The sequence below is a fragment of the Heterodontus francisci genome, chromosome 25, assembly GCF_036365525.1.
Source record: "Heterodontus francisci isolate sHetFra1 chromosome 25, sHetFra1.hap1, whole genome shotgun sequence".
Lineage (NCBI taxonomy): Eukaryota > Metazoa > Chordata > Chondrichthyes > Heterodontiformes > Heterodontidae > Heterodontus > Heterodontus francisci.
In genome coordinates this window covers 12,682,581-12,705,601 of record NC_090395.1, presented here as the reverse complement: position 1 = coordinate 12,705,601, position 23,021 = coordinate 12,682,581, and the positions used below count along the sequence as shown (strand labels likewise).

Genomic DNA, 23,021 nt, shown 5'->3' with positions numbered 1-23,021 from the left:
TGTCTGTATTGGTTTGAAGAATGTGTTTGATAAAGTACCACATAAAAGGTTAATTACCAACATTGAGTCTCATGGAATGGGAGGGTCAGTGTCCAATTGGATGAAAAAAGATGGCTATGTACATAAAACAGTGTGTCATATCAAATGGCTGTTTTTTGAGACTGGAGGATATTAGACAGTGGGTGTTTCCCAGGATCAGTGCCCAGGCCACTGTTTTATTTTGCTGTGTATAAATGACTTGGATCTTGGAATACAGAATAGAATTTCAAAATCTGTCTCTGATACCAAACATTGAGCTGTGACAAACAGTGAGGATATTCAGAACCATCTGTGACAGGACATAGATAGTAAGAAGAATGGACAGACAAGTGGCAGATGGAAGTGTGAGACAAGTGTGAGGTGAGGCATTTTGACAGAAAGGATAGGAAGGCAATATAGAATTAATAGCACAGTTGTACACGGTGTGCAGGAACAGAGAGAGCTGTGGGTGCATGTGTATCCATCTTTAAAGGTGACAGGACATATTGAGAGAGTGGTTAGTAAAACACATATAATCTTGCATTTCATAAATAGAGGTATTGAGTACAAAAGCAGAGAAGTTATGATGAACGTTTAAAAATCTCTGGTTCGGTCTCAGCTGGACTATTGTGTCCAATTCTGTTCATCACACTTCAGAAGGATTGTGAAGGTCCTTGAAATGGTGCAGAGAAGATTTAACAGAATGGTTCCAGGGATGGAGCATTTTAGTTACAAGATTGGCTTACTTGTGTATTACAGGCTTAGATATTTTGGACAAGATAAAGACTGTTCCCATTAACTGCTGGAAGGACTAGGGGGGACTCAGATTGAAGGTTTTGGACAACAGATGCAGGGGAGATATGGGGAAGAACTTTTTATGCATAGGGTGTTAATGATATGGAACTCTGCTCCCACAAGTGTGGTGGAAGCAGAGACAATCGGTGATTTCAAAAGAAAGCTGATGGGCATTTGAAGGAAATGCATTTGTTGCAGGGATTGAGCGGGGGAGTGGGACTGACTGGATTGCTCCTGGGAGAGCCAGCATGGACATGATGGGATGAATGGACTCCTTCTGTACAGTTAATGACTCTATGACTCTCTTTGACTGTATGTTGGATATGTCTCCTGCTCCTGCCTGGAAAGATCCAGATCCATAGAGTTTAAATGAAACTGTGATCTTAACAGCCACTGACAGCTCCGTCCTCACCCTGGTGTGAGGCTCCAGGTGGTGCTACAGGAGATGACACAGCTCTGTGACCACCTCCTTATTGAATCAGAGTCACCTCACACACTGCTCCTGGGTTGGTGTAGACACTAAAAGTGCTCTTGGAAAACCCGGAGTGGGTAGGGCAGAGCCCCCTCCTCCTCCCTCTTTACAGAGCTTCCCCTCTCTGCAGCCTCTGCTGCAATTGTTGGTCATGTTACAGACCCAGAGACACTGTAACTACAGTTCCCATACCTATTCCAGAGTTGGGTCATCAAATCCTCTGTCCTCCCTGAATGTCTGCAGCAGCTCACAACACCACCTCCAGAAAACCACCCTCAGCACCTCCACCAACTTTACAATAGCAGATGTAAGTCAAAAGCCCCTCACCTGTAAGTTGGATGTCTGGTCATTTTAAATAGCACTAGTGGAGGTACCTCGGGCTGCTGAATGAATGTTCATCTGACATGACTAACACAGGCGGTCAGTGGACATGCACAGAAAAACTTTCAAAGACGTACATCAACACTGTCGGGCTGGTGCACTGACGTCCTCTTGAGCCGCTCCTTACACTGACAGCACATACGTGGCTTGCCCAGTCAAGACCACTGCCCAGCATGGGGCACTGTGTTGGCCACACTAGAAGTAGCTGGCTGTGCACATCGCATCATTTTATGGATCAAGGTTTCTGTAACATTGGCACCAGCATGAAAATCACAGCCGGGGGAGATAGAGAGAGAAAGCAACTCACTTCAAAAGGGGAATTGGAAAAGATTTGAAAGCATAAGATTTTCAAGAATATGTGAAATGGACAGGGGAATGGGAGTAATTGGAGGGATGAGGCCATGGAGGTATTCAAACACCAGAATATTAATGTTAAGATTAAGGTGCTGCCAGACCAGGAGCCAATGTAGATCAGTGAGCACAGGGGTGATGGGTGATCGGGATTTGGTATGAGTTCGGATACAGGCAGCAGAGTTCTGGATGGCCTGTGGTTTATGGAGGTTTATAACTGGGAGGGTGACCAGGATAGAATTGGAATAGTCAAGGGTGGATTTAATAAAGGCACAGATGAGGGTTGATGCAGCACATGGGCTGAGGCAAAGGTGAAGACAGGTGATATTACAGAGGTGATAGTAGGCAGGGTTGGTGATGGACAGAATATGGATCTGCACTCATCTCTCATGTAAATATAACACAGAGGTTGCAAACAGTTTATTTCAGCCTCAGACTTTGGGCAAGGAGGGGAATGCAGACAGCGGATTGGAATGGTATTTGTGACAGAGACAGAAGATAAAGGCTTAGGTCTTCCCAAGATTTACATGAAAACAACACTAAATCAGTGGAATCTGGTTTATAGATCTACTAGTTGGATACAGAAACTTACCAGGGACACCAGTAATGGCGAGGATGGGATAGTAAATCGTTTGAACCATCTTCAGTGCATAATAAATCCGCCATTTAAATGTTATCCAAAAATAATCTGCAGTACCAGGCCAAACCAATGGGATAAATCCTGTCCATTGCTGTACATTCCAATCTATTGTTCTCAGATTTTGACCCATTGTTGTAACATTCCAATCTATTGTTCTCAGATTCTGACCCATTGTTGTGACATTGCAATCTATTTTTCCCAGATTCTGACCCATTGTTGTTACAATGCAATCTATTTTTCCCAGATTCCGACCCATTGTTGTTACATTCTAATCTATTGTGCTCAGACTGTGACCCATTGTTGTAACATTCCAATCTATTGTTCTCAGATTCTGACCCATTGTTGTCACATTCCAATCCATTTTTCTCAGATTCTGACCCATTGTTGTAACATTCCAATCTATTGTTCTCAGATTCTGACCCATTGTTGTCACATTCCAATCTATTGTTCTCAGATTGTAACCCATTGTTGTAACATTCCAATCTATATTTCTCAGATTCTGACCCATTGTTGTAACATTCCAATCTATTGTTCTCAGATTGTGACCCATTGTTGTAACATTCCAACCTATTGTTCATATTCTGACCCATTGTTGTTACATTCTAATCTATTGTTCTCAGATTGTGACCCATTGTTGTAACATTCCAATCTATTGTTCTCAGATTCTGACCCATTGTTGTTACATTCTAATCTATTGTGCTCAGACTGTGACCCATTGTTGTAACATTTCAATCTATTGTTCTCAGATTCTGACCCATTTTTGTAACATTCCAATCTATTTTTCTCAGATTCTGACCCATTGTTGTAACATTCCAATCTATTGTTCTCAGATTGTGACCCATTGTTGTAACATTCCAATCTATTGTTCTCAGATTGTGACCCATTGTTGTAACATTCCAATCTATTTTTCTCAGATTCTGACCCATTGTTGTAACATTCCAATCTATTGTTCTCAGATTGTGACCCATTGTTGTTACATTCCAATCTATTTTTCTCAGATTCTGACCCATTGTTGTAACATTCCAATCTATTGTTCTCAGATTGTGACCCATTGTTGTAACATTCCAATCTATTTTTCTCAGATTCTGACCCATTGTTGTAACATTCCAATCTATTGTTCTCAGATTGTGACCCATTGTTGTAACATTCCAATCTATTTTTCTCAGATTCTGACCCATTGTTGTAACATTTCAATCTATTGTTCTCAGATTGTGACCCATTGTTGTAACATTCCAATCTATTTTTCTCAGATTCTGACCCATTGTTGTAACATTCCAATCTATTGTTCTCAGATTGTGACCCATTGTTGTAACATTCCAATCTATTGTTCTCAGATTGTGACCCATTGTTGTAACATTCCAATCTATTTTTCTCAGATTCTGACCCATTGTTGTAACATTCCAATCTATTGTTCATATTCTGACCCATTGTTGTTACATTCTAATCTATTGTTCTCAGATTGTGACCCATTGTTGTAACATTCCAATCTATTGTTCTCAGACTCTGACCCATTGTTGTTACATTCTAATCTATTGTGCTCAGACTGTGACCCATTGTTGTAACATTTCAATCTATTTTTCTCAGATTCTGACCCATTGTTGTAACATTCCAATCTATTGTTCTCAGATTCTGACCCATTGTTGTAACATTTCAATCTATTGTTCTCAGATTGTGACCCATTGTTGTAACATTCCAATCTATATTTCTCAGATTCTGACCCATTGTTGTAACATTCCAATCTATTGTTCTCAGATTGTGACCCATTGTTGTAACATTCCAATCTATTGTTCAGATTCTGACCCATTGTTGTTACATTCTAATCTATTGTTCTCAGATTGTGACCCATTGTTGTAACATTCCAATCTATTGTTCTCAGATTCTGACCCATTGTTGTTACATTCTAATCTATTGTGCTCAGACTGTGACCCATTGTTGTAACATTTCAATCTATTGTTCTCAGATTCTGACCCATTTTTGTAACATTCCAATCTATTTTTCTCAGATTATGACCCATTGTGGTAACATTCCAATCTATTGTTCTCAGATTCTGACCCATTGTTGTAACATTCCAATCTATTTTTCTCAGATGCTGACCCATTGTTGTAACATTCCAATCTATTGTTCTCAGATTCTGGCCCATTGTTGGAACATTCCAATCTATTGTTCAGATTCTGACCCATTGTTGTTACATTCTAATCTATTGTTCTCAGACTGTGACCCATTGTTGTAACATTCCAATCTATTGTTCTCAGATTCTGACCCATTTTTGTAACATTCTAATCTATTGTTCTCAGATTCTGACCCATTGTTGTTACATTCCAATCTATTGATCTCATATTCCGACCCATTGTTGTTACATTCTAATCTATTGATCTCATATTCCGACCCATTGTTGTAACATTCCAATCTATTGTTCTCAGATTGTGACCCATTGTTGTAACATTCCAATCTATTTTTCTCAGATTCTGACCCATTGTTGTAACATTCCAATCTATTATTCTCAGATTCTGACCCATTGTTGTAACATTCCAATCTATTGTTCTCAGATTCTGACCCATTGTTGTAACATTCCAATCTATTGTTCTCAGATTCTGACCCATTGTTGTAACATTCCAATCTATTGTTCAGATTCTGACCCATTGTTGTAACATTCTAATCGATTGTTCTCAGATTCTGACCCATTGTTGTAACATTCCAATGTATTGATCTCAGATTGTGACACATTGTTGTAACATTCCAATCTATTGTTCTCAGATTCTGACTCATTGTTGTAACATTCCAATCTATTGTTCTCAGATTCTGACCCATTGTTGTCACATTTCAATCTATTTTTCTCAGATTCGGACCCATTGTTGTAACATTCCAATCTATTGTTCTCAGATTCTGACCCATTGTTGTTACATTCTAATCTATTGTTCTCAGACTGTGACCCATTGTTGTAACATTCCAATCTATTGTTCTCAGATTCTGACCCATTGTTGTTACATTCCAATCTATTGTTCTCAGATTCTGACCCATTGTTGTAACATTCCAATCTATTGTTCTCAGATTGTGACCCATTGTTGTAACATTCCAATCTATTGTTCTGAGATTCTGACCCACTGTTGTAACATTCCAATCTATTGTTCTCAGATTCTGACCCATTGTTGTAATATTCCAATCTATTGTTCAGATTCTGACCCATTGTTGTTAGATTCTAATCTATTGTTCTCAGATTGTGACCCATTGTTGTTACATTCTAATCTACTGTTCTCAGATTGTGACCCATTGTTGTAACATTCCAATCTATTGTTCTCAGACTGTGACCCATTGTTGTTACATTCCAATCTATTGTTCTGAGATACTGACCCACTGTTGTAACATTCCAATCTATTGTTCTCAGATTCTGACCCATTGTTGTAACATTCCAATGTATTGTTCTCAGATTGTGACCCATTGTTGTAACATTCCAATCTATTGTTCTCAGATTCTGACCCATTGTTGTTACATTCTAATCTATTGTGCTCAGACTGTGACCCATTGTTGTAACATTTCAATCTATTGTTCTCAGATTCTGACCCATTGTTGTCACATTCCAATCTATTTTTCTCAGATTCTGACCCATTGTTGTAACATTCCAATCTATTGTTCATATTCTGACCCATTGTTGTTACATTCTAATCTATTGTTCTCAGATTGTGACCCATTGTTGTAACATTCCAATCTATTGTTCTCAGATTCTGACCCATTGTTGTTACATTCTAATCTATTGTGCTCAGACTGTGACCCATTGTTGTAACATTTCAATCTATTGTTCTCAGATTCTGACCCATTTTTGTAACATTCCAATCTATTCTTCTCAGATTGTGACCCATTGTTGTAACATTCCAATCTATTGTTCTCAGATTGTGACCCATTGTTGTAACATTCCAATCTATATTTCTCAGATTCTGACCCATTGTTGTAACATTCCAATCTATTGTTCTCAGATTCTGACCCATTGTTGTAACATTCCAATCTATTTTTCTCAGATTCTGACCCATTGTTGTAACATTCCAATCTATTGTTCTCAGATTGTGACCCATTGTTGTAACATTCCAATCTATTGTTCTCAGATTGTGACCCATTGTTGTAACATTCCAATCTATTTTTCTCAGATTCTGACCCATTGTTGTAACATTCCAATCTATTGTTCTCAGATTGTGACCCATTGTTGTAACATTCCAATCTATTGTTCATATTCTGACCCATTGCTGTTACATTCTAATCTATTGTTCTCAGATTGTGACCCATTGTTGTAACATTCCAATCTATTGTTCTCAGATTCTGACCCATTGTTGTTACATTCTAATCTATTGTGCTCAGACTGTGACCCATTGTTGTAACATTTCAATCTATTTTTCTCAGATTCTGACCCATTGTTGTAACATTCCAATCTATTGTTCTCAGATTCTGACCCATTGTTGTAACATTCCAATCTATTGTTCTCAGATTGTGACCCATTGTTGTAACATTCCAATCTATTGTTAAGATTCTGACCAATTGTTGTTGCATTCCAATCTATTGTTCTCAGATTGTGACCCATTGTTGTAACATTCCAATCTATTGATCTCAGATTCTGACCCATTGTTGTAACATTCCAATCTATTGTTCTCAGATTGTGACCCATTGTTGTTACATTCTAATCTACTGTTCTCAGATTGTGACCCATTGTTGTAACATTCCAATCTATTGTTCTCAGACTGTGACCCATTGTTGTAACATTCCAATCTATTGTTCTCAGATTCTGACCCATTGTTGTTACATTCCAATCTATTGTTCTGAGATTCTGACCCACTGTTGTAACATTCCAATCTATTGTTCTCAGATTCTGACCCATTGTTGTAACATTCCAATGTATTGTTCTCAGATTGTGACCCATTGTTGTAACATTCCAATCTATTGTTCTCAGATTCTGACCCATTGTTGTAACATTCCAATCTATTGTTCAGATTCTGACCCATTGTTGTTACATTCTAATCTATTGTTCTCTGATTCTGACCCATTGTTGTAACATTCCAATCTATTGCTCTCAGATTGTGACCCATTGTTGTTACATTCCAATCTATTGTTCTCAGATTTTGTCACATTGTTGTTACATTCCAATCTATTTTTCTCAGATTCTGACCCATTGTTGTTACATTCTAATCTATTGTTCTCAGATTCTGACCCATTGTTGTAACATTCCAATCTATTGTTCTCAGATTCTGACCCATTGTTGTCACATTGCAATCTATTTTTCTCAGATTCGGACCCATTGTTGTAACATTCCAATCTATTGTTCTCAGATTCGGACCCATTGTTGTTACATTCTAATCTATTGTTCTCAGATTCTGACCCATTGTTGTTACATTCCAATCTATTTTTCTCAGATTCTGACCCATTGTTGTAACATTCCAATCTATTGTTCTCAGATTGTGACCCATTGTTGTAACATTCCAATCTATTCTCAGATTCTGACCCATTGTTGTAACATTCCAATCTATTGTTCTCAGATTGTGACCCATTGTTGTCACATTCCAATCTATTGTTAAGATTCTGACCAATTGTTGTTACATTCCAATCTATTGTTCTCAGATTGTGACCCATTGTTGTAACATTCCAATCTATTGATCTCAGATTCTGACCCATTGTTGTAACATTCCAATCTATTGTTAAGATTCTGACCAATTGTTGTTACATTCCAATCTATTGTTCTCAGATTGTGACCCATTGTTGTAACATTCCAATCTATTGTTCTCAGATTCAGACCCATTGTTGTTACATTCTAATCTATTGTTCTCAGATTGTGACCCATTGTTGTAACATTCCAATCTATTGATCTCAGATTCTGACCCATTGTTGTAACATTCCAATCTATTGTTCTCAGATTGTGACCCATTGTTGTAACATTCCAATCTATTGTTCTCAGATTCTGACCCATTGTTGTAACATTCCAATGTATTGTTCTCAGATTCTGACTCATGGTTGTCAGATTCCAATCTATTGTTCTCAGATTCTGACCCATTGTTATTACATTCTAATCTATTGTTCTCAGATTGTGACCCATTGTTGTTACATTCCAATGAATTGATCTCAGATTCTGACCCATTGTTGTTACATTCCAATCTATTGTGCTCAGATTCTGACCCATTGTTGTTACATTCCAATCTATATTCTCAGATTCTGACCCATTGTTGTTACATTCCAATCTATTGATCTCAGATTGTGACCCATTGTTGTAACATTCCAATCTATTGTGCTCAGACTGTGACCCATTGTTGTAACATTCTAATCTATTGTTCTCAGATTCTGACCCATTGTTGTTACATTCCAATCTATTGTTCTCAGATTCTGACCCATTGTTGTTACATTCTAATCTATTGTGCTCAGACTGTGACCCATTGTTGTAACTTTCCAATCTATTGTTCTCAGATTCTGACCCATTGTTGTTACATTCTAATCTATTGTTCTCAGACTGTGACCCATTGTTGTAACTTTCCAATCTATTGTTCTCAGATTCTGACCCATTGTTGTTACATTCCAATCTATTGTTCTCAGATTGTGACCCATTGTTGTTAATTCCAATCTATTGTTCTCAGATTCTGACCAATTGTTGTGACATTCCAATCTATTGTTGTCAGATTGTGACCCATTGTTGTTACATTCCAATCTATTGTTCTGAGATTCTGACCCATTGTTGTTACATTCTAATCTATTGTTCTCAGACTGTGACCCATTGTTGTAACTTTCCAATCTATTGTTCTCAGATTCTGACTCATTGTTGCAACATTCCAATCTATTGTTCTCAGCTTCTTATCTATCCTCTCCATCTCCATGCATCCGTGGATATTTGTAAATGCTGGGGGTGGAGTTCCATTTTAATACATGGCAAAGTTCTCCAGTGATACAATTAGAGTCCGTAATGACTGACATTAATTACAGTCACTGAACAAACAGGTTCAGTTAACCCCTTTCAATCCAACACTTTTTGTACCACAATAAAGTAGAAGATTTACCCAGTCTGGGTGGGATGTATGAGGGTTGCTGAGGGGAAGGTATGGTGGAAATAGCACAGGCCCTGGCCAGAATCTTTCAATCCTACTTGGATGTGTGAGTGTTATCAGAGGACTGGAGGACTGTAAATGTTACACCCTGTTTGCAAAATGAGACATTAGATAAATCCTGTAGCTACTGACTAGTCAGTCCTCTGTCGGTGGTTGGAAATTTCTAGAGGCTGTAACCCAGCATAAAAATATATCATTCTCGGAAGAACATTGGATAATAAGTGACAAACAGCATGGATAGGTTAATGGAAAATCATGTCTGATAATCTTGATCCAGTTCGTTGATGAAATAACTGAGTGTTAATGAGGATAGTGTCCTTCCTGTTATGTATATGGACTTACAACAGGCCTGTCATCAAATGACATTTCATAGACTTGTTATGAAAAATGGAAGACATGGATGAATGTGACAGTGATAGTGTGAATATGACACTGACTCAGGGACAGAAAGCAGAGAGAAGTGGTGAACAGTCATTGTTCAGACTGGGGGAGGGGGAGTAAACAGTACTGTTTCTCAATGGTCCGTATTAGAACCAGTGCTGTTCCTGACATATAGATAGATAAGCAAGTGACACAGGTGTATATGTAAAATAAACATAATTTCAACTCTTGCAGATGACATGAAGCTCATAAATAAAGTGGCAAAGGTGCAGACCACATAATTATCCTTACAGACTCTGCATTTTTTTCTATTTATTCTGCACTCTAATCCAACACAAATTTATTTCTCACTCTGTAACTTATTTGTGCGTGATTTTCATGTAAGGATGTGTTTGAATGTGTTGCGTATATTTTTTATGATTGTATTTAGATTCAGTTTGGATTGTTACGTAAAATAAACTCACACCTTATTTAAACTCAAGAAGACCTGTCCGAGCTGTTCTTCCACGATCACAACAAAGGTAAAAGGTAAAATACTCACTGAATTATAGTCATAGAGTTATACAGCACAGAAACAGGCCCTTCAGCCTATCGTATCTGTGCCGTCCATCAAGCACCTATCTATTCTAATCCCATTTTCCAGCACTTGGCCCATAGCCTTGTATGCTCTGGCATTTCCAGTGCTCATCTGAATACTTCTTAAATGTTGTGAGGGTTCCTGCCTCTACCACCCCTTCAGGCGGTGCGTTCTAGATTCCAACCACCCTCTGGGTGAAAAACAAATCCTCAAATCCTCTCTCAACTTCCTGTCCCTTGCCTTAAATTTATGCGCCCTGGTTATTGACACCTCTGCAAAGAAAAAGGTTTCTTCCTATCTATGCCCGACATACTATTGCATACCTCAATCAGGTCCCCCTCAGCCTTCTCTGCTCTAAGCAAACCAACCCTAGCCTATCCAGTCTCTCTTCGTAGCTGTAATGCTCCAGCCCAGGCAAACATCCTGGTGAATCTCCTCTGCACCCTCTCCAGTTCAATCGCATCCTTCCTATGGTGTAGTGCCCAGAATTGTATACAGTGCTCCAGCTGTAACCTAACTGGAGTTTTATACAGCTCCATCATAACATCCCTGCTCTTATATTCTTTGCCGCCGCTAATAAAAACAAGTATCCCATATGCCTCCCTAACCACCTTGTCGACCTGTGCTGCTGCCTTCAGTGATCTATGGACAAGTACACCAAGGTCCCTCTGACCCTCTTTACTTCCTTGGGTCCTACCATCCATTGTATATCCCCTTGCCTTACTAGTCCTCCCAAAATGCATCACCTCACACGTCTCAGGATTAAGTTCCATTTGCTACTGCTCTGCCCATTTTACCAGCCCATCCATATCATCCTGTAATCCAAGGCTTCTCTCCTCAATATTTACGACACCACCGATTTCCGTGTCATCTGTGAACTTACTGATCATGCCTCCTATATTCATGTCTATATCATTAATGTACCCTACAAACAGCAAGGGCCCCTGCACCGATCCCTGTGGTACACCACTGGTCACAGGCTTCCACTCACAAATACAACCCTCGACCATCACCCTTTGCCTCCTGCCACTAAGCCAATTTTGGATGCAATTTGCTAAATTGCCCTGGATCCCATGGGCTCTAACCTTCTTAACCAATTTCCCATGCGGGAACTTATCAAAAGCCTTACTGAAGTCCATGTACACTACATCAATTGCTTTACCCTCATCTACACATCTGGTCACCTCCTTGAAAAATGCAATCAAATTTTGAAACATGATCTCCCCCTGACAAAGCCATGCTGACTATCATTGATAAATCCCTGCCACTCCAAGTGGAGATTAATCCTGTCCATCAGAATTTTTCCCAATAGTTTACCTACCACTGATGTTAGACTCACTGGCCTGTAATTACTTGGTTTATTCCTGCTACCCTTCTTGAATAATGGTACTACATTCGCTGTCCTCCAGTCCTCTGGTACCTCTCCTATGGCCAGAGAAGTGGTAAAAACACTCGACCCTGAGAAAAAAAATGTCAAAGCAGGTTTTATTGTGGTTTTCACTGCTGGAACACTAAAATGCCGATGTTCAAAGGCAGTACCTTCCTTAGCCAGAGCATACAAAGATATGAACATACGAATTTGGAGCAGGAGTAGGCCATTCGGCCCCTCAAGCCTGCTATGCCATTCAGTAAGATCATGGCTAATCTGATTGTAACATTCCTACCTACCCCCAATAAACTTTCACCCCGTTGCTTATCAAGAAACTATCTACTTCTACCTTTAAAATATTTCAAGACTGCTTCCACTGCTTTTTGAGGAAGTGAGTTCAAAATCCTCACGGCCCTCTGACACAAAGCAATTCTCCTCATTTCTGTTTTAAATGGGTGGCCACTTATTTTTAAATAGTGATGCCTAATTTGAGATTCTCCCACAAGGGGTAACATCCTTTCCACATCCACCCTGTCAAGACCCCTGAGAATTTTATAGGTTTCAATCAAGTCGCCGCTTATGCTGCTAAATTCCAGCGGATACAAGCCTAGCCTGTCCAAGCTTTCCTCATAAGAAACCCTCCCATTCCAGGTATTAGTCTCGTAAACATTTTCTGAACTGCTTACAATGCATTTACATCCTTCTTTAAATAAGGAGACCAATAATGTACACAGTACTCCAGATGTGGTCTCACCAATGCCCTGTATAGCAGAAGAATAACCTCCCTGCTTTTGTATTGCTTTTGACAAGGTCCCTCATGGCAGACTGGTACAAAAGGTGAAGTCACACGGAATCAGAGGTGAGCTGGCAAGGTGGATACAGAACTGGCTCTGTCATAGAAGACAGAGGGTATCAGTATGTGGGAGCAGTTTTGCTGAGCTGTTGCTTCTGTGAGAAACGTAGCCCACTTGATAATAATTTACACCAAGTCAAACTCTGAAGAAGTAAGTTTATTTAACGTTCTTGCAAGATCGGGTGTCCTACAAGCAGGCACACCGATCAACATATTCAGTTCATGTTTATACAATACAAATCCATTTTTCCACGCCTTTAGTTTACATTATTGGTTATAACATATTATGACACTAACCTATCCTATAGTTGCTACAGTCTCCTCCTCTGTTTACTTCTCCCCCTACTCTAACTTTCTAGCCCCTAACTCTTGTTGTTGTTTTACTTTATTTGGCTCTCCATTGTGTGTTTTAACTTGCAGCTGTCAGCCTTTATCTTAGTGGGGCAGTTTCTTATTCACTACATCCTTTGTTCTAACTCTTGCTGTTTCTCTTTTCTCTGCCTAAGCACAATTTTTAACTGCTGTACTGTCTCAAGGTCTTTACTTACATACCCTTATCAGTTCTCTTTTTCAGTGATTTCATTATGTTGTGTAAAAATGACTTCTTGGTAATTTTCCACAAGCTGTAGAAACAACATTTCAGTATTTCTTGTTCTCACACTTCTATAACTGTTATTTGAGTAAGTAGATTAATATAATCCTAGTGAATATATACACTCATCTACAAGTTGAAAGTATAGCCACATATTGTTACAAAATGGAGTATTTACCCAAGGCATTGTGGGACAAGTTAGTTAGCTTGCAGATTTGAGCATGGTACTGCTTAGCACAGCTAATTAGCCTGACCAAGGAGGGCCCCCCTTATCAGTGTAACTGCAGACTGCAGTTACCTTCAGGAATGCAGGCCCAATTAAAGTTACAGGAAGACTCAAGGATAATTGATAGGGCCTGAGATCATCAACTGGTGATCGAGGGGCTTGCACGAGCTGATCACGTAGCTACATGATGCCTAATGAGTAATCTAAATGGTAATATGTGTAATGTATGTAATCATTATGATTGGATTATGTCCAGCCAGGATGGGCTGAGTAACTATATTTCCGTTGTGGATTTCTTTTGTTCCGTGGAGTAGCATTGGTCCACTTTTAGGTAAGGTGTGCACCCATGATATCATGAATAAAGTGTTTATTCTCAAAGTCTGAGTCCGGAGAATTTGTTAAATAATTGGGCATAATCTGGATTTTCTCCAACACAGTGGAAGGGTGTTTTTCTGAATGGAGGGATGTGACTAGTGGTGTTCTGCAGCGATCAGTGCTGGGACCTTTGCTGTTTGTAGTATATATAAATGATTTGGAGGAAAATGTAGCTGGTCTGATGAGTAAGTTTGCGGACGACTCAAAGGTTGGTGGAGTTGTGAATAGTGATGAGGATTGTCAGAGGATACAGCAGGATATAGATCGGTTGGAAACTTGGGCGGAGAAATGGCAGATGGAGTTTAATCCGGACAAATGTGAGATAATGGAAGGTCTAATGCAGGTGGGAAGTATACAGTAAATGGCAGAACCCTTAGGAGTATTGACAGGCAGAGCGATCTGGGCATACAGGTCCACAGGTCACTGAAAGTGGCAACGCAGGTGGATAAGGTAGTCAAAAAGGCATACGGCATACTTGCCTTCATCGGTCGGGGCATAGAGCATAAAAATTGGCAAGTCATGCTGCAGCTGTACAGAACTTTAGTTAGGCCACACTTAGAATATTGTGTGCAATTCTGGTCGCCACACTACCAGAAGGATGTGGATACTTTGGAGAGGGTACAGAAGAGGTTTACCAGGATGTTGCCTGGTCTGGAGAGGTTGGAAAAACTCGGATTGTTTTCACTGGAACGACGGAGGTGGAGGGGCGACATGATAGAGGTTTACAAAGTTATGAGCGGCATGGACAGAGTGGATAGTCAGAAGCTTTTTCCCAGGGTGGAAGAGTCAGTTACGAGGGGACATAGGTTTCAGAAGAGAGGGGCAAAGTTTAGAGGGGATGTGCGAGGCAAGTTCTTTACACAGAGGGTGGTGAGTGCCTGGAACCTGCTGCCGCGGGAGGTGGTGGAAGCAGATACGATAGCGACGTTTAAGAGGCATCTTGACAAATACATGAATAGGAAGGGAATAGAGGGATATGGGCCCCGGAGGTGCAGAAGGTGTTAGTTTAGGCAGGATCAAGATCGGCGCAGGCTTGGAGGGCCGAATGGCCTGTTCCTGTGCTGTACTGTTCTTTGTTCTTTGTTCTTTGTATTCAATTCCCCTCATGATAAACGATAACATTCTATTAGCTTTCCTAACAACGTGTTGTCCCTGCATACTCACCTTTTGTGATACATGCACTAGGACAGTCTGATACCTCTGCATCTCAGAGTTCTGCAATCTCTCACCATTTAGATAATATGCTTCTTTTTTATTCTTCCTGCCAATTTGGACAATTTCACATTTTCCCACACTGTACTCTGTTTGCCATATGTTTTCCCACTCACTTCACCTATCTATATCCCTTTGTAACCTCCTGATGCCCTCTTCATAACTTATTTTGCTATCTATCTTTGTGTCATCAACAAATTTAGCAACCATACCTTCGGTCCCTTCATCCAAGTCATTTATATAAATTGTAAAAAGTTGAAGCCCCAGCACAGATCCCTGTGGCACACCACTCGTTACATCTTGCCAACCAGAAAACGACTCATTTATGCCTGCAATCTGTTTCCTGTTAGCTAGTCAATCTTCTATCCATGTCAATATGTTACCCCCTACACCATGAGGTTTTATTTTCCGCAATAACCTTTGATCTGGCACCTTATCAAATGCCTTCTGGAAATCTATGTACGGCACATCCACCAGTCCCCCTTTATCCACATCACATGTTATTTCTTCAAACTCCAATAAATTGGTTAAAAGTGATTTCCTTTTCGCAAACCCATGTTGATTCTGCCTGATCAGCTTGATTTTTTTCTAAGTGCGCTGCTATAACATCTTCAATAATAGCTTCTAAACTTTTCCCCAAGACAGATGTTAAGTTTACTGGCCTGTACTTTCCTGCTTTCTGTCTCCCTCCCTTTTTGAATAAAGGAGTTACATACGGAATGAAGTAACTTGGGACAGGTTAAAAGCTCTATCTGTTGAAAAGCTGAGCAATGCAGCTGGGCAGTTCGGGATTACTCTCGTCCAAAAGCTGGGAAACCCGAAATCCTAAGCCGTATGGCCAACCATTTTTCACTTGACGCTGAAGACTCAAACAGGGTTAGAATCATTAACAGGTAGAGTAATGTTAGCTAAGGTAAAACTGGAACAGAAGAGACTAGAACTGGAATTCCAGAGAGAGCGAGAAAGAGCAGTGATTGTCAAAAAAGGGGAAAAGTAAGAGTGTTCCAGAAGGAGAAGGAGGAAAGAGAGTTAAGGCAGCTCAAACAACTAGAGAAAGACCCAGTACACCCAGTGAAGACACAGCTAGTGAGGGAGCTACCCCTCGCTCAGGACCATGTGCTGAGCTCTTAAAGTTCTCACAGTTCATTCCAAAGTTCAATGAGGAGGATGTGGCAGAAATTTTCAGCATTTTTGAAAAGCTTGCAAAGCAGCTGAAATGGCCGTCAGAGAACTGGACGCTGTTTTTACAAAGCAATGTAACAGGAAAGTCCCATGAGTTTCATTCACTGTTACCAAATGAATGTTCATCAGATTATGAGATGAGTAAAAATGCTATCCTGGGCTCATATTAGATACTGCTGGAGGTGTACCAGCTAAGAAATCTGAACCCTCCGAAAGCAGCCTGACTAAACTTACCTCAAGTTTGAAAGAATTAAGCAGCTTCGGAACATAGGGACATAGGAACAGAAGTAGGTCACTCAGCCCATCGAGCCCGCTCAGCCATTCAATATGACCATGGCTGATCATCCACTTCAATGCCTTTTTCCCACACTATTCTATTTTCCCTTATGTCATTTGTATTTAGAAATCTGTGGATCTATAAGTTAAACATACTCAATGACTGAGATTCCACAGCCCTCTGAGGTGGAGAATTCCAAAGATTCACAACCCTCTGAGTAATGAAATTTCTCCTCATCTCAGTCCTTAGTGGTGTCCCACTTATTTTGAAATTGTATCAATTAGTTCTAGACTCCGCAACCAGGGGAAATAGCGTACGTGCATCTACCCTGTGTATCCCTTTAAGTATTTTGTCGGTTTCAATGAGATCATCTTTCATTCTTCGAAACTCTAGAGAGTACAGGCCCAGTTTCCCCAATCTCTCTTCATCGGACAGTCCCGCCAACCCGGGAGCAAGTCTGGTGAACATTCGTTGCACCTCCTCTCTGGCAATAATATCGTTCCTAAGGTAAGGGGACCAAAACTGCGCACAATATTCCAGCTGTGGTCGAACCGAGGTTCTATACAATTGAAGCAAGACTTCACTACTCCTGTACTCAAATCATCTTGTGATAAAGGCTAACAGACCTTTAGCTTTCCTAATTGCTTGCTGCACCTGCATGTTAGTTTTCAGTGACTTGCTGACACCCAGGTCCCTTTGCACATCTACACTTTCTAATCTCCTACAATTTAAGAAATACCCTGCACATCTGTTCCTTCTACCAAAGTGGATAACCTCATATTTGCCTATATCGTATGCCACCTTCCATGTTCTTGCCCAGTCACTAATTCTGTCCAAATCCCCTTGAAGCCGCTTTGCATCTTCCTCACAAGACACATTCCCACCTAGTTTTGTGTCATCTGCGAACTTGGAAATATTGCATTTGGTCCCCACATCAAAATCACTGATATATATTGTTAATAACTGGGGCCTAAGTACTGATCCTTGCGGTACCCAACTAGTCACAGATTGCCAAAGTGAGAATGACCTGTTTGTTCCTACTCTCTGTTTTCTGCCTGTTAACCAATCCTTAATCCATGCCACTATATTAACTCCTCTCCCATCCCATCTGCTTTAATTTTGCGAACCAGCCTCCTGTGGGAGACGTTATCAAAAGCCTTCTGAAAATCCAAGTGTACCACATCCACCGACTCCCCTGTATCAATTCTGTTAGTGACATCCTCAATAAAAACTCCAACAGGTTCGTCAAACATGATTTGTCATTCATAAATCCATGTTTAGTATGCCCAATCAGGTCATTATTATCCAACTGTCCATTAATCTCATCCTTTAGAATAGATTCCCAGCATTTTCCCAACGACTGATGTACGAAAGCCAGTCTATAATTCCCTGTTTTCTCTCTCCCTCCCTTCTTTAATAGTAGGATGACATTTGCTACCTTCCAATCTGCAGGAACCATTCCAGAATCTATAGAATTTTTAAAAATGGTCACCAATGCATCCACTCTTTCCATAGCTACCTCTTTCAAGACTCTGAGGTGGAGAATATCAGATCCTGTGGACTTATCAACCTTCAGCCGCATTACTTTTTCCAATACAACCTCATTCCTAATATTAATTTCCTTCACTTCTTCAATCTCCCTCGTCCCTTGGATCTCTAATTCTGGGAGATTTCTTGTACCTTCTTCAGTGAAGGCACACACAAAGTAATCATGTAACTTCATTGCCGTTTCTCTATTCCCAATATAAATCGGGTAGGTGGTGGCTTAGTGGTATTATCACTGGGCTAGTAACCCAGAGACCCAGGGTATTTTTCTGGGGACATGGGTTCGAATCCCACAACAACGGAAGGTGGAATTTGAATTTAATTAATAAATCTGGAATTAAAAGCTAGTCCAATAATGGCCATGAAACCATTGTCGATTTGTTTAAAAACCCATCTGGTTCACTAATGTCCTTTAGGGAAGGAAATCTGCTGTCCTTACCTGGTCTGGCCTACATGTGAGTCCAGACTCACAGCAATGTGGTTAACTCTTACATGCCCTCTGAAATGACCTAGCAAGCCTCGCAGTTGTACCTAACCGCTACGAAGTCAATAAAAAGGAATGAAACTGGACGGAACACCCAGCATCGACCTAGGCACCAGAAACGACAACGGCAAACCCAGCCCTGCAAAGTCCTCCTTACTAACATCTGGGGGCTTGTGCCAAAGTTTGGAGAGCTGTCCCACAGACTAGTCAAGCAACAGCCTGACATAGTCATACTCACGGAATCATACCTTACAGACAATGTCCCAGACACTGCCATCACCATCCCTGGGTATGTCCTGTCCCACTGCCAGGGCATACCCACCAGAGGTAGTGGCACAGTGGTATACAGTAGGGAAGGAGTTACCCTGGGAGTCCTCAACATCGACTCTGGACCCCATGAAGTCTCATGGCATCAGGTCAAATATGGGCAAGGTAACCTCCTACTGATTACCACCTACCGCCCTCCCTCAGCTGATGACTCAGTACTCCTCATATTGAAATAAAAGCAAAATACTGCGGATGCTGGAAATCTGAAATAAAAACAAGAAATGCTGGAACTGCTCAGCAGGTCTGGCAGCATCTGTGAAAAGAGAAGCAGAGTTAACGTTTCGGGTCAGTGACCCTTCTTCGGAACTGACAAATATTAGAAAAGTCACAGGTTATAAGCAAGTGAGGTGGGGGTGGGTCTACCTGGACCCCTCCCCCTGGCCTCTTACCCACTCTTGATCTCTTCATTGAAAACTATCGGCGAGACATTGGTCATCTCAATTTCTCTACCCCACTCACTCACTCAAACCTGTCCCCCTCTGAACTTGAGGCACTCCGTTCTCTCAGGTCTAACCCCGACATGGTCATCAAACTTGCAGACAATGGTGGTGCTGTTGTTGTATGGCGTACTGACCTCTACCTTGCAGAGGCTCAGTGCCAACTCACAGACACCTCTTCCTACCTCCGTCTGGACCATGACCCCACCACCGAACATCAAGCCACCATCCAAAGGACTGTCACTGACCTCATCTCCTCTGGAGATCTTCCCTCTACAGCTTCCAACCTCATAGTCCCACAACCCTGGACAGCCCGCTTCTACCTCCTTCCCAAAATCCACAAACGGGACTGTCCCGGCAGACCCATTGTGTCAGCCTGCTCCTGCCCCACTGAACTTATTTCTTCCTAGCTAGACTCCATCTTTTCTCCGCTGGTCCAGTCTCTTCCCACGTACATCCGTGACTCTTCTGACGCCCTATGTCATTTTGACAATTTCCAGTTTCCTGGTCCCAACCGCCTCCTCTTCACTATGGTCGTCCAATCGCTCTACACCTCCATCCCCCACCAGGATGGTTTGAGGGCTCTCCGCTTTTTCCTTGAACAGAGGCCCAACCAGTCCCCATCCACCACCACCCTCCTCCGCTTGGCTGAACGTGTTCTCACGTTGAACAACTTCTCCTTCAACTCCACGCACTTCCTTCAAGTAAAAGGTGTCGCTATGGGTCCCCACATGGTTCCTAGTTATGCCTGTCTTTTTGTGGGATATGTCGAGCATTCTTTGTTCCAGTCCTACTCAGGCCCCCTCCCCCAACTCTTTTTCCGGTACATTGATGACTGTATCGGTGCCGTTTCCTGCTCCCGCCCCGAACTGAAAAACTTGATCAACTTTGCTTCCAATTTCCACCCTTCTCTCACCTTTACATGGTCCATCTCTGACACTTCCCTTCCCTTCCTCGACTTCTCTGTCTCCATCTCTGGGGATAGGTTGTCTACTAATATCCATTATAAGCCCACCGACTCCCACAGCTACCTCGACTACACTTCTTCACACCCTACCTCCTGTAAGGACTCCATTCCATTCTCCCAGTTTCTCCGTCTCCGACGCATCTGCTCTGATGATGCTACCTTCCATGACGGTGCTTCTGATATGACCTTTTTCCTCAACCGAGGATTTCCCCCCACTGTGGTTGACAGGGCCCTCAACCGTGTCCGGCCCATTCCCCGCACCTCTACCCTCACCCCTTCCCCTCCCTCCCAGAACCGTGACAAGGTTCCCCTTGTCCTCACTTTTCATCCCACCAGCCTCCATATCCAAAGGATCATCCTCCGCCATTTCCGCCACATCCAACGTGATGCCACTACCAGTCGCATCTTCCCCTCCCTTCCCCTGTCAGCATTCCGAAGGGATCGTTCCCTCCGCGACACCCTGGTCCACTCCTCCATTACCCCCACCACCTCGTCCCCGACCCACGGCACCTTTTCCTGCAATCGCAGGAGGTGTAATACCTGCCCATTTACCTCCTCTCTCCTCACTATCCCAAGCCCCAAACACTCCTTTCAGGTGAAGCAGCGATTTACTTGTACTTCTTTCAATGTAGTATACTGTATTCGCTGCTCACAGTGTGGTCTCCTCTACATTGGGGAGATCAAGCGCAGACTGGGTGACCGCTTTGTGGAACATCTTCGCTCAGTCCGCAAGCAGGACCCTGAGCTTCCGGTTGCTTGCCATTTCAACACTCCCCCCTGCTCTCATGCTCACATCTCTGTCCTGGGATTGCTGCAGTGTTCCAGTGAACATCAACGCAAGCTCGAGGAACAGCATCTCATTTACCGATTAGGCACACTACAGCCTGCCGGACTGAACATTGAGTTCAATAATTTCAGAGCATGACAGCTCCCCATTTTACTTTCATTTTTAGTTATTTTTCTTCCTTTTTTTTACATTCTTTTTTACATTTATTACATTCTTTTTTTTACATTTATTTCATTTCATCTTAGTTTGTTCAGTTTGCTTACCCACTGTTTTTTTTTCAGGTTTGCACTTGCTGCTGTTCAATATTCAGTGTATTCACACCTAATCTGTACTAATGCTTTGTCTTTCAACACACCATTAACATATTGTTTGCCTTTGCTCTGTCACCTTTTGGTCAGCTATGTGGCCTTGTCCAATTCTCCTTTGTTATCTCTTGCCCCACCCCCACCTCACTTGTTTATAATCTGTGACTTTTCTAATATTTGTCAGTTCCGAAGAAGGGTCACTGACCCGAAACGTTAACTCTGCTTCTCTTTTCACAGATGCTGCCAGACCTGCTGAGTGGTTCCAGCATTTCTTGTTTTTACTCCTCATATTGAACACCACTTGGAGGAAGCACTGAGGGTGGCAAGGGCACAAATGTACTCTGGGTGGGGGACTTCAATGTCCATCACCATGAGTGGCTTAGTAGCACCACTACTGACTGAGCTGGCCGAGTTCTAAAGGACATAGTTGCTAGACTGGGTCTGCGGCAGGTGGTGGGGGAACCAACACGAGGGAAAAACATACTTTCGTCCTCACCAATCTGCCTGCCGCAGATGCCTCTGTCCATGACTGTATTGGTACGAGTGACGACCGCACAGTCCTTGTGGAGATGAAGTCCCGCCTTCACATTGAGGATACCATCCATCGTGTTGTGTGGCACTACCACCGTGCTAAATGGGATAGATTTTGAACAGATCTAGCAATGAAAAACTGGACATCCATGAGGCGCTGTGGGCCATCAGCAGCAGCAGAATTGTACTCAACCACAATCTGTAAACTCATGGCCCGGCATATCCCCCACTCTACCATTACCATCAAGCCTGTTTCAATTAAGATTGCAGGAGGGCATGCCAGGAGCATCACCCAGCATACCTCAAAATGAGGTGTCAACCTGGTGAAGCTAGAATACAGGACTATCTGTGTGCTAAACTGCGTAAGCAGCAGCGATAGACAGAGCTAAGTGATCCCATAACCAACGGATCAGATCTAAGCTCTGCAGTCCTGCCACATCCAACTGTGAATGGTGGTGGACAATTAAACTAACTGGAGGAGGTGGCTCCACAAATATCCCCATCCTCAATGATGGGGAGCCCAGCACATCAGTGCGAAAGATAAGGCTGAAGCAATTGCAACAATCTTCAGCCAGAATTACCGAGTTGATGATCCATCTCGGCCTCTTCCTGAAGTCCCCAGCATCACAGATGCCAGATTTCAGCCAATTGAATTCACTCCGCGTGATATCAAGAAATGTCTGAAGGCACTGGATACTGCAAAAGCTATGGGCCCTGACAATATTCCGGCAATAGTACTGAAGACCTGTGCTCCAGAACTTGTTGTGTCTCTAGCCAAGCTGTTCCAGTACAGCTACAACACTGGCATCTACCTTGCAATGTGGAAATTGCCCAGGTATGTCCTGGACACAAAAACATGACAAGTCCAACCCA

At 41.8% G+C, this 23,021-nt stretch overlaps 1 protein-coding gene across 1 annotated transcript in view; it reads right to left on the bottom strand.

The window, feature by feature from the left end:
- LOC137384050 (probable G-protein coupled receptor 139) overlaps nucleotides 1-3,039 on the bottom strand; it is a 59,031-nt gene extending 55,992 nt beyond the window's left edge. Inside the window, exons 1-2 of the mRNA XM_068057613.1 lie at nucleotides 2,952-3,039; nucleotides 2,610-2,804 (exon numbers count right to left, since the gene is read on the bottom strand). Of these exons, the coding sequence (XP_067913714.1) occupies nucleotides 2,610-2,804; nucleotides 2,952-3,039 (283 nt within the window). The remainder of the gene's footprint in view (nucleotides 1-2,609; nucleotides 2,805-2,951) is intronic.
- Between the last annotated feature and the right edge of the window lie 19,982 nt (nucleotides 3,040-23,021).